A 16131-nucleotide genomic window follows, 5' to 3' on the forward strand; every position below is an offset into this window, starting at 1 on the left:
CATAGGAAGAAAACAAAAAAGGTGGCTATGGGTGGACCATATCCACGGCGATAGATGACCATCAGTAAAACCCTTCGTACACCCCAAGTTTCAACCCCTGGCATTCTCTCCCTTTCACTTCATTGTATTTCCCCCAAACTAAGCCTTCTGCCCTGTGCAGGAACCATGTGGTTCAGGACAAATAGGGTCCAGCGACTTCGAAGCTCCCCCACTCACGATGCGGGGAACTGAGGCCACTCAGGTAACTAAAATGTGCTTCTCTAACCGGCGCCTCCACCCTGTTCTCTCATGAGCCAACGACGGGCATCAGTGGAAGCCTGTGAGGGTCTCCACATCAAGTTTGTTCTCAAGAACGAGCTTTTACCGCCAGGAGCCCAGGAATGTGAGAAGGCACCTTCCAACACACGCAGGGAGAGAGGGCTCTGCAGAGATCAACGGCCAGCGTCTCAGCCGGTAGAAAACCAAGTGACTGAAGTTGGAGGATAGAGAAAGGGGCGTCTGCGATTGGAAATATATAAAGTAAGCATCACTCCATGAGTACATTAAAAATAAAACAATTAGAAGACAGAACCAGAAAAATGGGAGCATTTTAGGAATCTGAGCCCAGGTCAAAATGCAAGTGAGCAGTCATCGTGGACCGTCAGGAAGACAAGCTCAAAGCAGTGATAATACACCAATAACAATAATCAGGGTTGGAGGGGGGAGTGGGTGATAAATTTAGTGTAAAAGGAGCTGGCTAAAATGTCTTCATTTACTTATTACTATATAGTTCTTAAATGTGCAACAAAAATATTTAAACTGTTAGTTTGAGTTTTAAGAGAAAATCAAATCTTTTGGTCATTTTTTTCATGTCAGGGAAAAGAATAAATAATATTACGAGTAATTTAGAAAATACAACAAGACACACTGGAAAAGTGCTCAAAATACCAAAAGGAAGTGGAAGGCTAGTACATTAAGACATAGTCTGTGATACGTTAAAACTGTATCGCAGGAAAGAAAAATAGCAGAAGTTAAAAATAAATGACAGCGTTAAGAGTGAGTGATTTCTGAAACAGGAGCAGAAAAGCTCGCTGGCTATGGATTTGGTGCTCTGGAATTATAAGCGCAAGGCTGGGACCTAGTCCATTTAAGAGGACCAAATGGGACTCGAATGCTAATACTGACCTTTCACGGAATACAAATTGTTTTCTCAAAAACTGACAATTGGAACTGGACTGTTAGCGCCTTCAGGTAGACACTGGAGACAAAGTGGTGCGTTTTAGAGCTTCTCTGACCGTCTCCCCTTTGCAGGTGCAGGAACCAGGGCCAGAGGACCGTGGAGACCTGCCCCAGTGCAGGAGGGGAGCGCACAGAGCTGGGCTGAAACCCAGGCCTGGGGCCCTCTGTCCAGGCACTAGGGGGCGGGCCTTGATCCAGGCCCCTCTCCCATCTCATCTCCTTCCCTCCATTTGGATCCTCTGCAGGACTCCACTTCCCACTCCTCTGGGAAGCCAGGAGGAAGGCAACAGTGAGTGAGGGCCGCTAAACACCGGGCTCTGACTGGGTCTCACACGTGCATTGCTTCATGTAGCCCTACACAAAGCTGCATGGTGATATCACCCCCACGGCACAGATAAGGAGATTGAGGCCCAAGCTCAGAAAGCTGGGAAGTGGCAGACCCATGAGCCCCCACCACACCATTCATTCTGTCATTCTGTTATTCCACAATTGATTAGTAAGGGCCTCCTACCCGCCGGGAACCCTGCTAGAAACAAGGGCAACAATAGGGAGCAAAGCAGACCACCCCCTCCCTTAGGGAGTTTATAGCTTAGAGGGGAGAAGAGACAATGATCAAATGATGACAAAGCTAACTATGCTGCCACACACTGTGACAGCGTTAAGAAGGGTCCCAATAGAAGAAGAGCCTGTCAGGAGAGAGGGAAAGGCAGGAAAACAGGTGATATAGGATCCAAAGGATGAGCAGTAGCTAACTGGAGTAGTCTTAGGACATTCTAGAAGCCAGGGATTGCTTGGGGGAGGGGTTGGGGATGAGACTGCAGGCAGGCAGGGCTGCTGGAGCAGACTAAGAAGGCGGTGGGCACGGCCATGCGATGCCTGCTACCCACCTGGTCCAGAGGCACTTCCACCTGCACATACTGGTCCTCTGTCACTTCTGGCACTCCTTGGGTCTCCGTGTTAGGAGTCTGGGCTTTATACACGTCACCTTCTGGGGAAAAATAACACGGACAGGGTTTCAAACCAATGTCCATTGTACATTTTCTGACCCAAACAAAAGTTACAGCTCAGCATCCTCTGAGCTTCCTGTGTCATCGTCAGGCAGCCTGGCCCATGGACCCCAGACCCCAAACACCTCACCTCCGTCCCCATTGCCCTTGTGTTGGCTTCTGTCAAGGCTGTAGACTGTGAGGGACTCAATGTCTGCATTGTCTGTGTACGTCCCTGTCTCCACTAAGGTCCTAGAGCTTGGATGTCATGGTCATCACTGTTTCACCCTCCATGGGACTTAGTCCCAGAGACAAAATACAGTGGACATTTCACAAGCACATGTCCAGTTAATTCAGTTAGAAATAAACACAAAGCAACCCACCAGAGATCAAAATCAAGCAACCCATCAGATAGCAAAATTATAGATTTTTTTTTTTTTTAAGATTTTATTTTTTCCCTTTTTCTCCCCAAAGCCCCCCGGTACATAGTTGTATATTTTTCATTGCGGGTCCTTCTAGTTGTGGCATGTGGGACGCTGCCTCAGCATGGTCTGACGAGCAGTGCCATGTCCGCGCCCAGGATTCGAACCAACGAAACACTGGGCCGCCTGCAGCAGAGCACGCGAACTTAACCACTCGGCCACGGGGCCAGCCCCGCAAAATCATAGACTTTTAAGGACATGCAGTTTATTATAATATAAATATATTTTATATATATTATATATAAATATAATATAAATATATAATATAAATATATTCAAGAACTGGGTTTGAACAAACTGGGTTTGAACAAACTAGTTGTTAAAGTTGTGCATTGTAAGATACTCAAGTTAGTCAATAGATAAAAATCACTGTAATTAGCAATGCAGCTGGATGTGTTTTATATTAAGTGTTTATAAAATCCTGAAGTTCTTGAAAACTTTATCCTCACTCCGACCAGAAGTGACAGCAGAAGATAAAAAAGTGGGCCAGCCAGTTCTTTCAACATCCAAAAGGACATAAATGCGGCCAGTGATGAGCTCATTGAAGCAAACTGGGCAACTCCAATCACAGACCCCTTCCATTGCTCGGTCAAGAGTCCTGGACCTCCCACTCTTCCCTGGGTCCATTCTTGCCCTTCCCGGCCCTCAGCCCCACAAGAACCATGCCCTGAGTCTTGGGCTGGAGGAGTCCCTGCTCTCAAGGGTGAAGGGATGGAAAGGGAAAGGAAGGGGCAGGAAGGCAGCATTCATCAGGAACCCGCTGGGTTCCAGGCACTCCTCTATGCATTCAATATTTAATACTCATGGCAATCCTTGAATGAACCTACTATGCCCATTTGCAGATAAGGAGTCTACCCATGGTCACAGGTTGGTGATGACCATAGCTGGAATTCAAGCCCACCACACCATGCTATTTCCCAGGGGAAGGCCCGATGTGTGTTGGGCAGTCCAAGCTACTCATGTACGAAATGTTTTGCCAAGAAAGAAATTTTACACACAGTGATTAAATTTTCTATTACTGTTAATATAGTGCAGCAGTTCGGATAGTACAGATTGAACAGGCTTTGGTCTTAGACCTAACCTGACCACAATGTGTTAGAACAGCACCACCTGTGCGCGCACACGTCTGCCAGGCAGTGAGCTCCATGGAGGGTGGAACATATCCAAACACCCCCTTGTCTAGCGAGTGCCTGGTGCACAGCACGATGATGCATTCATCATGGGCCGGGAGCACCAGAAGCGGGAGAGGAGCGAGAGAAAGCATCAGGGAAATGTCCAGCTTTGTAGCCTGGAAGCAAACGGAGGAGCAAGAGAGGAGCTAAGAAACAATCAGAGAGCAAAGAAGAGAAAACTGAGCTGCGTGAGATGGTAGTGAAAGCCAAGCGAGAAGACGGTTTTAAGAAAAATGACTTCCCACACTTGTCAGACGCTGCAGAGAAGTGAAGGGACCCCTCCTCCTGCCCTTTTCCTCCCCTCTCCACAGGCAGCCGTAGGCCTCGAGTCTCTCATTAAGCATCCATCACACACACTGGTGAGATGGCCACAGGGCTCACGTGAGTCAGAGCTCAGTAGAAGGTGGTGGGAGGAGCAGCACCAGTAACAGTACTACCAGTAGGAGCAAGAAGAGGAGTAGGAGTAGATTTAAGTTATTTCATTTTAAAATCACTTCTGAAGTTTAATCTTTTAAATGCGTCTCATACTCAAAAAGTAAACCCAGACAAGTCAGCTCCTATTTTCATGTTTCCCCCAAAGGCTGACTTGTGTGTTGGTTGTCTTCTGTGTCATTGGTCCTTCGGGGAAGACACGCCCGCCCTGACGGACACAGAGCTGCAGAACTACCCTAATACTAGCCTTAGCGTGGAGGGCTTCCGCCTTGGACAAGCCCACGGCCTTCAGCACTGGAATTTTGTTTGTCTACTCTCCCAACCACTGCCCTACAAGCTGAACATTTTATTAATAAATCAGATAGCTGCAAGTCAGGTCTTTAAATCAGATAATTACAAGTCGTATCCATGCAGTACGAAATTGATCTGAAAACACGCCTTCTTCACACAGTAGCATTTTTTACAGCCTACAGCGACATGAAATTCCACATTACCTGCACCACCTTGGATTAAAGGCTCTACCAGTGTTTTCTTCTGTCCTTCTTTGGCGTAAAAAACAGAATCCTGAGCTCTAGGTGGAATGTTGTCATGTTTAGGAGGTTCTTTTCCTTTGGAATCCTCCTAAGGTACAAATTAAGAATAAAAAGTATGTCAGGAACAACACAAATACTGAGTGTTCAGTGATTTTGAGGATGATCAGAGAAAGCCCACGGCTCCTTGGGGAAAGCAGTGGGATGAGATTCAGGCACCTTCAAGAGGCCCCCTTCTAGCACCATCTGGACTCTCCAATCCTTACATTTCTGCAAAGTGACAAAAAATGCTTCTCTCCCTCTGTCCCAGGGACACGGCAGGCAGTGCCTCCCCAGGAGGGGAAGGCCGATCCTCTTCCTAACGGAAGGTGGCCGTTTGATAACGAGGAGCTGCATTAGAAGGAGACGAGCGGGTCTAGTCTGAGGAGGTCCATGTGGCTTCAGGGACACTCCCAAAAGCCTAATAAAATTGCCACTTCAACTACAAAACCACTCCTGCTGGAACCTCCAAGCAAGATGGAGCATGTCTGATAAAGAAATGTATGGCAGGTTTGTTTTGGGATACGGTAAGGGGGAACTCAGATTTCTAAAAACCATCTGTAGACAATGAGCACAAGACACAGCTAGACCACAGCGCAAGACGGACCAATTCTTAGCACCATCCCACCTCTATTGCATAAACTAGCTTCACAATACAGACTCTCTTTTTCAGTTTTCCTCTTTTCTATCTTTGCTAAAGTATCTAGAAGTGAATACAGGCAAAACTATACAAATAAATATTTCTCTTGAGCTCTCTAGGTCACTTAAGAAAATGTCAAACTAAAAACATTTACCTTGTACCATTAATATATTGTAGATGACAAGAACTACCAGATTTTTGTCCTTGAGGAAATTAAAGTGTGAAAATAGCCCTTCACCCATATACAACAACCAAGCAAAATCTTGCTACCTATTTTAAGGGGCTTTCCTGCAAGTTGAAATTGTGTCCTTTAGCGTAGGAAACAAGGTCTTTGCAGACAGAATTGGTTTTAGAAACGGACACTGGTCTGCAGTGCCTGCATTTTGCAGGGAGCTGGGGGCTGGGATTCTGAACACATACTTGATTCTTCTTAGCATCACTGACATCTGTTTGCTGGGATGATTTTCCATATCTTTATCCTCTAAGATAAAGACACCTTGTATTTATTTTATTATCTCTTAAATAATACTTAAAGGACAGCGACAAAGTGACACACCCACCCTCCTCATAGGAGACAAAAGCAGCCGTGATACAGAGCAAAGAGCACAGAGCCAACAAGACCCTCTGCCGTCGGGCCCCCGGCTCCCCATCACCCCAAGCCCAGTGACAAGATGAAAATGAGGTGGCTCCACACAGACCTGGAAAGTCACACAAAACAAAAGAAACTTCCAGGGAGTAACATGGCAGGGAAAAGTGGATATAATGTCATTAAACCAATTTTACTGTTTAATCTCATCTCTTACCTAAGTATATGAAGTTTTTAAAAACATCTTATTTCTATGAAATCTAGTGAAACTTAGAGCCACGCTGGTTTGGCCTCTTGTCAAGTCGAGGCTCCAACATCAGCTCCCCGGTGAGGACCACCTTGCCCACTCTCACCCTGTCCCTCCCGGCTCCTTCCTTATCCTTCCCCACATTCCCCCACAGTACTTTAGCGTAAACCTAATAATTTATCTATGATGTTTATTATCTTCCAACGCTAGATGTTGGAAGCTCCATGAGGGCAGCTTTGTCGGTTTGTTTGTTTTTCTAATAACACATTCCCAAAGCCTAGAACAGTGCCTGGCACATAGGAAGCCCTCAATAGCTATCAGCTGAACGACTAAGTGACCATTGAATGACTATGAACCTGATCACTCCCATCGTTCAAACAGTGAAGGGAGTTGTCGCAGCTTTAGGAAGGTGCTCAAACACCCTAGCTTAGCAAGGTGACCTTCACGCCCTAAGCCCACCTGCCCTCCCACGCCCACACCCCTCACTGCTCAGGCTTTGCACAACCCAGGCCTTTCTACCCAAGACACTCCACCGGACTCCCTCCCTCCCCTGCTTCCTAACCTACGACTTCTCATCCTTCAAACCGCAGTCGGAGCCTGCCCTCAGAGGGCCCTCTGCTGCGTCCCTGTAACGCCTGACATATTGTCACCAGGATGCAGACCTTGCCCTCTGTGCACTACTGGTGCTCCACACACAGTGGGCTCACAGCACGCACCTGTGCTCAGCTGAGCCATCATAACAGCTGCTCAGTACATCTCTGCTGATTTAATGACCTGAGGAGGGAGATGTGGCAAAGCAGGAAAAGAAGAGCTCAAAATCTGGCATTCTTCAGACAAGGAAAGGTGAGGGGTTGCTACGCACAGCTTCTACAGGCCAAGAATCTCCTTCTGTGGATGTTAAATACGTACGTTTTCTAAACAATTCAGGAGTAGGTTGCACACATCATGCACCTTTACCTCCAAGCGCCTCAGTACGTAATACTGAAGACACGTGACCTACTTAATACTGAAGACATGTTTCCTAACGACGGAGATGACCCTTACAGAATCACAGGACAGTCACCAAATTCAAGAAGTTAACCTTGATGCAACACGCTTACCTAATCCGCCATCCATAGCCCCATTCTGTGCAGTAATGTCTTTATAGGATTGCCCCTCCAGGAAAGGCCCAGTCCAGGATCACCTATCACATTTAGGTGTCGTGTCTTCTTAGCCTCCTGTAACCTGGAATCATTCCTCAGCCTTCCTTTGTCTTTCATGACACTGGCACTTTTGAAGAATACAGGCCTGTTTTGTTTTATAGGAAAAATCTGAAGTTGGCATTGTGCGGTGTTTCTGCATAATTAGATGAAGGTTATGCATCCCTGGCTGGACCCTACGTGCCATGTCCCTTCTCAGGTGTCACAGCTGGAGGCCCGGGGTGACTGTCTCCCTTGTTGGTGATGTGGCTCACCCAATCACGGGGTTTACAGCTTCCCCAAGGGCAGTCCTCGCTGTCCCTCCAAGCCAGTGCCATCGGCAGGACATGCAAATCTCCAGCTCCACCAAACTGCCCTGCACTCGACTTTGATTCCTGCGTGTCTTGACCTAATTACCTTTAAAACCAGCTGTAAATGACTCTCACTGAAGTGGATGATCTTATCTAAACAGAGCAAACTGTAACAGTTGGAAGAGCTATAGAAAGAAACAAAATATTGACATAAGTCCACTTAAAACAAAAAAAAAAGTAATAAACCCCTGAAAATTACACTGAGAGCTTACAAAGTATATGACTAGACAGACCTGCACACCTACTGAGTGTGACCAGACCCACACCATTTGAAGCATGAGCAGACCACACCTAGCACACGTGTCTAGTACACGGTGTGTGACAAGAACTGGAAACAGACACAAAAGGCCTCGGTGTGAAGCTGAGGTTCTGGCCTTTCTTGTGGAGGAAGAGCTGTGCACCAGACTGGCTGTAGACACCCCTCTGACCGTCTGGAGCCTGGTATGTAGTCGGGGCTCAACTGCAGAGTCATCCTCCCCCCGCTCAGCCACTGGGGGTCAGGCCCTTCACCACAGCTGTCTCAGGGCCTCTACATGACCTGGGACTGATAAGAGGGCCTCTCTGAGGATCCGAGTGAGGTTTGCAAAACTTCCTTCCAGTAAGGATTTTAGAAGCCTGCTGGGTGCCCAGAAGTACTCTAAAAATGTTAGAAGCAGATGTCGGTGACTCGATGAGTGGACACAGTTGGAATCCTGAGCTACAGAGAGCCATCGGGAAATGCGGCTGTCCAGGCGAGAGGCCCGGAGAGGCTCCCCCAGGTGAAGGAACGGAGGGTCCACGAGGTGGCTGAACGCCGCGTCTCGTTTTCGGGCTCTCCAGGTCTTTCTCCCTCCAGGCTGAAGCCCGAACTCCCAGCAGCACAGCCACGCACGCGGGCCCAGCCTGCCCTCCCATTCCCATCAGGGGCAGCCTCACCATGCGTCTTGCTGTTCCCCAACATGCTGGCGCTTCCACATTCTCATGTTCTCCAGAGTAGCCACTTCCCCTGGTGTACCTAGCCAACTTGTCTACAGATCCTTCAAGACCCAACGCTATTGTCGCCATCTTGTCCCAACACAGAGCAATCCCTCCTCCAGGCTCCCCTCCACTGTACACACAGCTCCACCGTCAGTCACATGCCTGTGGTTTTCTACTTCTCTCCCTCTGGCCAGCAAGCTCCCCAAGGACAGGACGAGGGCCACCTGCATCTTTACTTGCCCAGTGCTTGGCATAAAGTGGGCATTCTGGATGTCTTTTCATTGTCAGAGCAACACGGATTTACAGCAGTTCTTGGCAAACAACAGATTAAGCAGGAAAACAGAATCTATTGCTTTCAAACACAAGGAAACTTTCATGAGCCTCATGCCTCCGATCCCCACTCGTGTCTGCCCCCGAGTCTCCAGCCGCTCAGATATTAACGTGAGCTCTATTTACAAAGGCAACAGGTACTTCTTTTCGATTTCATTATTCCTTCTTCCTATTAAAAACATTTTCAGAAAATACACCTGAGGCATGTTAGGTTTATTTCTCTGTAGTGCGTTAAGAACCATTATTTTCCTCCAGAGCCTATTTCAATCCATCTAGCTATATTTTAATGCTATTGTAACAGATTCTCTTGCTCATGCACATGAAAGGCAGCCACCCAAGGTAACTCAGGATGAATGAGACAGTTTGTCTAATGGAAGAACAGTAACAACCCATTTCAGGGTCAATCCGTCCTCAGGTAGAAGACGACAAATGTCGCCACAAAAGGCATTTCTTTGGCTCCAAGTGAATGTCCTGGTTCCAAGTGTGTCCAGGTCCTCCATCTGTGAACGGGTCCCTGCTCTGAGCATTACTAAAGCGGAAGATGTGCTAACATTTGAACCCGACTGCTGCGTCTTCAGGCTGCGAGCAGATGACATCAAACACTGCCTCGATTGCTGTGTGATGCTGCCATGGCCTTGACATTATCAGCCCACAAATGTCAGTTCCAGAGCACTTATTTCACACTGACCTCTACAGGCCAGGCCAAGGGCGGTTGTCAACCCCAAACACACACACACACACACACACACACACTCATACACGCACACACACGCCCCCCCAGTTTAACTCACCAACGCTTTATCTCATTTTCCTTACTGTTCATTACCAACACTTGTGCTCTGTGCCCAAAAGACAACTAGGTAACATTTAACATTCTGATTGGGAATGTGATATAAATACAATGCTTATTAACTATTTACTGATATTTTACAGAGGCTTGCACCCTAAAATATTCATTTTAACATATGAATGCAATTTTAAATATCTAGTAAATTAGTCTTACTTCTTTGGAAGGTAATAGATATAAACTCACAGTAAATGCAGTTGCTACAAAACTGAATTTGATATAACTAAATAAGAGTAGCTTCATTCAATTATTTTCGTTGGACTGAAAAAGTCATGTTTCAAGTTAATTGTGCCATATAAGGCTTTGACAGTCTCCTAATGATGAATTTTCCAATCTGCAAATATTTGCATCAAGCAACAAGAGAACTGAGCCAATCAACACAGACCGTTTTTGAACTATATTTCAAATGTGCTAATCGGTAAAAATGCACTGATATGATTTCTTTGCCATTTTCTTGGGCAATGAGCATTTTTAACAGTGCAATTTAAGGTTCAGCTCAATTAAGATAAAATTTTCATTCCATTCGAAATGGGAATCTAGATATAAGAAGCAAACAGCTTTGTTCTTCAACTTTTTTAATATTCTGGATGGGGTATCTACAAGAGCTTAAATTAGAACTTCATGCCCTTGGAAATAAGTGTGATGACAGAGATCTCAGGAAAAAAATAGGAAGTAAAAGAAGAGGAGAATCAGCTTCACTAACTGAGACCCTAAGAGGTCAGTAACATCTAGCCACACAGCCAAGGACAGCCAGGATTCCAACCAAGAAGTGGAGTCCAAAAGCCTTGCTCTCAAAGTACCATGGCTTTCCCTTGGTGGTAGTAATTAGTTTACTAAGAAAAAAAATCTGTTACCATAATATGTAGAAAAGATTTCGTCCACTTCGGAGGCATCCACTTAGGCCCAAAGAAGGTTCACTGGGTTACTCATTAAAGAATCCACAATGATAATCCCAGAAAAATAAAGGAGATTTGTCCTCTATTTTATGTTATACAAAATTCTTTTTGACATTAAAAATACTTTTCTGCAAGAATATCATCTCTCATGTGACTGCTTTGCCATGATTTGATAAATGTGCTAATCTAGAGCAAAGCAATTTCTCACACATACACACACACCAAAATCCACCTCCTCTTCCTGGAGCCCAGATCTCGGCTCCTGACACCACCATCCCCCAGCTGTCCCCCGAGGCAACCTGGAGTCATCCCTGACCTCTCCCACTTCCTCATACTCCACAGCCATCAAGACCTGCCTGTGTCCCTTTTCCATTGTGTTCCTTCCCATTTCATTGACTCAAGACGCCATGACTCATAAGACACATGGTTATTTTTTTTATGTGCTGCCAAGAAAGAAATCAAGTTGCCATTTAAACCATTTAAACCACGCCACAGAGATTCTTTATTACCTAGAAGTTCTATTTTCTACTTACTTAAAAAGCCCTTTTAAAACTATATAGATGTAAATTTTTATCACATCCCTCTTGTACATAAAGAAAGAGGAGAATGTAACAGAAATCAGTTGAACCCTCCCAAGACCTTACATCCAGAGTCTGGCTCTTCTAAACCATTTCTGCCTCAGAGTCCAAGATGTCTGTGCCTTTCCATGCAGTGTGGACACAGTGCTCCACCATTATTCCTGGAATTTCCTTCCAAGCTCCTCCGCACATTTTGATGCTGGCGCTTTCTTGCCTGGAGTTTGGGAGGCAATCCCCTGCACCTATCTCGGTAACAAATGCAAACCAGTGTGGTGGACTGCTTCCTGGTGTGCAGAGGGATTATCACTTTGCTACATTCCTCTGCTGAGACGGAGTCTATTTCTCCACCTCCTGGAACCTTGCAACCACGTGGATGAGGACAGAAATGCCTGACAACCAGCACCAATTGCGAGACGTGTCAGTAAGGCTGGCTTAGACATTCCAGCCAGTGAACTCTCCAGCTGAACACGGCCCCACAAGGAACCTCAGTGAAACTGGCCCAAACCCACTGAGCCAACCACAGAATTTAGAGAAATCAAAAATCGCTGTTATTTTAAGCCCCTAGGTCTGCAGACGGCTTGTTAGACAATAATAGATACTGAAGCTGACAGCTTCAACTACATGTGGGTATCTCCCTTTCTTTGGTCCATAAAAGAGTTGGTTGTTGCTTTTCAAAACTATGTAGAATTGAAGAAGAACATACCCCACTAATATCAAATTCACATCTTGCTTTTCTATCTTCATGCTTTTCTGTGTATATAATAAATTTTCATTTCAATTTTGCATCATAACATAATCATTTTAAGGACATTTACACAGCAATTAAATGCGCATGTACAGTGCCAACCATGCCAAACCTCACTTGAAGAGACAGTAAAATGAGCAGCTGTAGCAAAGTTCACTGTGACAACAAATGACACTGCCACACGACTGCTAACAAGAGTTGTCAGATGCCATCAGCATAAGATACACCCTATTTCAGAGATGTTAAGATGGAGAAAAAAGTTCCTTGCAGAATCAATGATACACAGCATCTCTCAAATCCGACTGCTCTGCTCCATCTGTCACCTCCTGGGTGCGTTGTGGTGGCCTCAGAACTGACCTCTCCTCCTCTATTCTTGCTCCATTTTCAATCCATACATTTTATTCCACCACTAGTAGACATTCTCAAGTGTACATCTGTTCATTTCACGCCCTTCATTGCTGAAATGTGGATCCCAATGAACACAAACGTTGTCACCTGGCCTGCCAGACCCTTATTACCTGGCCCTGCCTGCCTTTCCAACCTGCCCCCTGAATCCCGCTTTCCTGCCACAGGTATTGTGTTTCCCTGACTCTACTGCGCAATGTTGATGGAGAGACAGGTGCGTCTGAAAGTTTAATAGAACAGGGATTCTTGACCTACTGGAACTGTCAGGTGGGGGGGTTGATGCTGTGGAATTGGGAGTGACTTCTAGGCTTGGGCTTAAACAGTGGAAGGCATTCAGTTCATTGGGTGAGGACTGTTGGGATCACTCTGTCCTTTTCCTTGACACGTCTGCCTTCTCATCCAGCAGAAACTTACCCTCTGCTCATCTCTGTATCTCCAGATACAAGGGTTCCCCAGGCCACGGGATGAATCAGCAAATGCCCCTTTCAGCTGGGAGAGCCTGGGGGTCAACAGCTCTGGGCTGCACATGTGATATGTCCATGGAAGAGTCAAGAAAGATTCTTTGCCATGTATTCCATGTCCATTTAAAAAAAAAAAAACCACAACAAACACACTTACAGATTTAAAAGAAAATTCAGCACCATTTTTATAGACAGCTGCTCCTCTGCCCACCAGACGACCTTGGACTTCGAAGACCACCAAGGGTCACAACAGCCCCTCATATGCTGCAGGTGATATCCCCACTAAAGGGCCATCCTGGGTTTCTAGTGTTGACTTTTTAATATCTTCCCCACTTTCCAAAAGGATGTTGAGGTGGTTCACACAGAAAATAGATACAAGAAGTTTCATAAGCTAGAAATGGAAAATCTGGAACAAGCAAATAAAGAAACAAATATATTTATCGTTATATATATTATAGTTGCTCAGACTAATTATAAATTCAGGCCTCCCGCAGCCATAGGAGCCCACCTGCAGAGTAGTTTCCCTTCTCAGCAACGTGCCCACTCCTCAGACGGGGCGGGGATTTTTTCCAGTACTGAGTTCTGAGATCAACATATCATGTAGACCTCTATACAAGAGGCACAAATAATGTGAACCCCTTGACAGTCATTTTTACATCAACCTTTGTTAAAATCAATGCCTTTCGCTTTCTTGTAGGACTTTCCATTTTCCAGAACAAAATGTGCTTGCTATGCTGCTATATACTTCTGTCACACAGACTTCATAGGAAATTTCCAAATAAAACATTTTGTTGCATTGCACTTTACACTATGTTTGTGATCATTCTGTCTAAAGCTTCCCAAATGACCCAGAAAAGAGAAGAAATGTAGACGATATCAGAACAAACAGGCCTCAAAGTTTAGACTGACTAGAACAACATTTAATAGAAGGAAAAGAAAGTTATACCCCTGCTCTCAGGGACCAGAGTCCAGACAACAACACAAAGAAATGAAGACATAAGCAAAGCGGTAACGATGAACCAAGCCGTGGTCCAGCAGACATCGTCAACAGTGTGCTCAGCAGTTTCCAAAGTGAAGTGTGGAATTTCAAGTTGCTCCATTCATGCTAAATGTCATCGTTCAAACTCCAGTGCCCGCATGTGAGGACGCTGTTTAGGCAGCAGAGAAAACTGAGCAGTGGAATCGCGTGTGCACGTGTGCAGGCTAGTCCCCACCTGGAACATGTGCACCTTCTCTGAATGACACTTCATGACCTGCACTTTGTCTGCTGACCTCCACCTGGGTCGACGACATCCTCTCCTACAAACTGTCATTCTACACATGTGACTCATTTATACAAACTTTTTATCATGAAATAAGCCCATGTGTTTGTCTATCCCAACTAAAGGGAGCACATCCTTCAGGCACAATCATGCCTATCATTTTTGAGTTCTCAATGATCCTCATTCATTCATTCATTCATTCAACAAACACTTAATACTAAAATGCAATCCTTAGAGACAGAAAATCAAAAACAAATAAGACTGAGAAAAATGGCAAGTAATAGGATATATTGGGGTATATGAGGAAGCCATTTGGGTGAGGAAGCCAAAGCTGATTTGGCCTAACCTTATTTTTTTCTGAAAAAGGCCCGATGTGGCCATTGAGCATGCACTGTATATCTGCTTTAAGCATTTGCTATGTCCCAAAGGCAGAACAAATGGCCTTAAGATAAAGGTGCAACTTTCCCCACACTGGCATTTCCTGAAGGATAAGCATCTCTCCCTAGGCTAGGAACTGATTGCTGTGCTCACCTGTGACCACCCAGCTCCAGACAACAGACCTGCTTCCTGCTATGTCCACAAGATACCAGATGTATTGCCTGCTGTGTCCATCAATCGCTGTGCTGACAGGGCAATCTCGTGACTCTTGTAAAAGGGACATTTCAAGCATGTGTGACACATGCTCTTTGATGCTACATAACCACTGTGTACACCCCACTTCTTTGCAGTGCTCCCTCCCTTTGTGCAAGGACTCTCCCAGGCTATATGGCCCTCACATTTGGTTCATAATAAACTCACCCCAATTTTGATTCATAGGTTGGTTATGGATTATTTGCTTCAACAAGATGATCATTTCAGCTCAACAAGCTGCCAAAATAGCAATAGAGTCAGTTCTCGAAACCCAAAGCTAAACAAGGACAACAGGAAAAGGAAGTATTATAGGCTAATCTCACTTATGAACAGACATGCAAAAATCCCTAACAAAATTTAGCAAAACATATCCAGAAAGGTATTTTTTTAGTGGTAAGGCTTTTTCAGTGAAGGCAGGTTGGATAAGGATTGAGGTCATGAAATCAACGTGAAAAGAGGTCAGTTGTGTTATTGTAGGGGAGGAAAACTTTTCCTCTACCTAATGCAGGTTCGTCTGGCTGGAGGACAAATTAAATTCACATGACAGAATAGCAAGAGAAAATTAAACAAAGCTTTATGAGGACCATGGCCCAGGGACTTTCTTCCTGAAGGAAGAAAGGGCACCAAAGAAGTGGGGTGCACATAGTGGTTATATACCCCCAAACAGGATATTTCACATATGATTGAAATGTCCCTCCCACAATAGTCACAAGATTGCCCTATTGGCACAGTGCTTGATGGACACAGCAGGTAGTGGGTCTGCTCTCTCGGAGGGCCTAGCAGGAGGCAAGTCTATTGTCTCTAGCTGGGTGGTCACAGGTGAGCTGGGTGGTCACAGGTGAGCGCAGCAATCAGTTCCTAGCCTAAGGACAGATGCTTAATTCTTAAAGAAATGCCAAGGTTGGGAGGTGGAGGGGAGTCAGTTACAGGAGGTTACCAGACAAGCACAATAAACAAAGGCAGATTTAAGTCCTTGCCTTCCCCATTGATTAAGGATTTCTAGAGATAAAGTCATCTCCCCTTCTTCCTGGTACAGAGGGAGATATCTTTACAGATGGAGAGTTCCTTTACAATGTAAATGTCTCTTACAAAGGGTAAGTAGAATTTACTTACCCTTTGTAAGAGACATTTACATTGTA

At 45.4% G+C, this 16131-nt stretch overlaps 1 protein-coding gene across 1 annotated transcript in view; it reads right to left on the reverse strand.

The window, feature by feature from the left end:
* Positions 1 to 16131, reverse strand: part of DCDC2C (doublecortin domain containing 2C) — a 71047-nt gene that overhangs the window by 10972 nt on the left and 43944 nt on the right. Inside the window, exons 7-8 of the mRNA XM_046661860.1 lie at positions 4785 to 4911; positions 2106 to 2206 (exon numbers count right to left, since the gene is read on the reverse strand). Coding sequence (XP_046517816.1) covers positions 2106 to 2206; positions 4785 to 4911 — 228 coding nt within the window. The remainder of the gene's footprint in view (positions 1 to 2105; positions 2207 to 4784; positions 4912 to 16131) is intronic.

The sequence above is a fragment of the Equus quagga genome, chromosome 5 (genome assembly GCF_021613505.1).
Source record: "Equus quagga isolate Etosha38 chromosome 5, UCLA_HA_Equagga_1.0, whole genome shotgun sequence".
In the NCBI taxonomy this organism is placed as follows: Eukaryota; Metazoa; Chordata; class Mammalia; order Perissodactyla; family Equidae; genus Equus; species Equus quagga.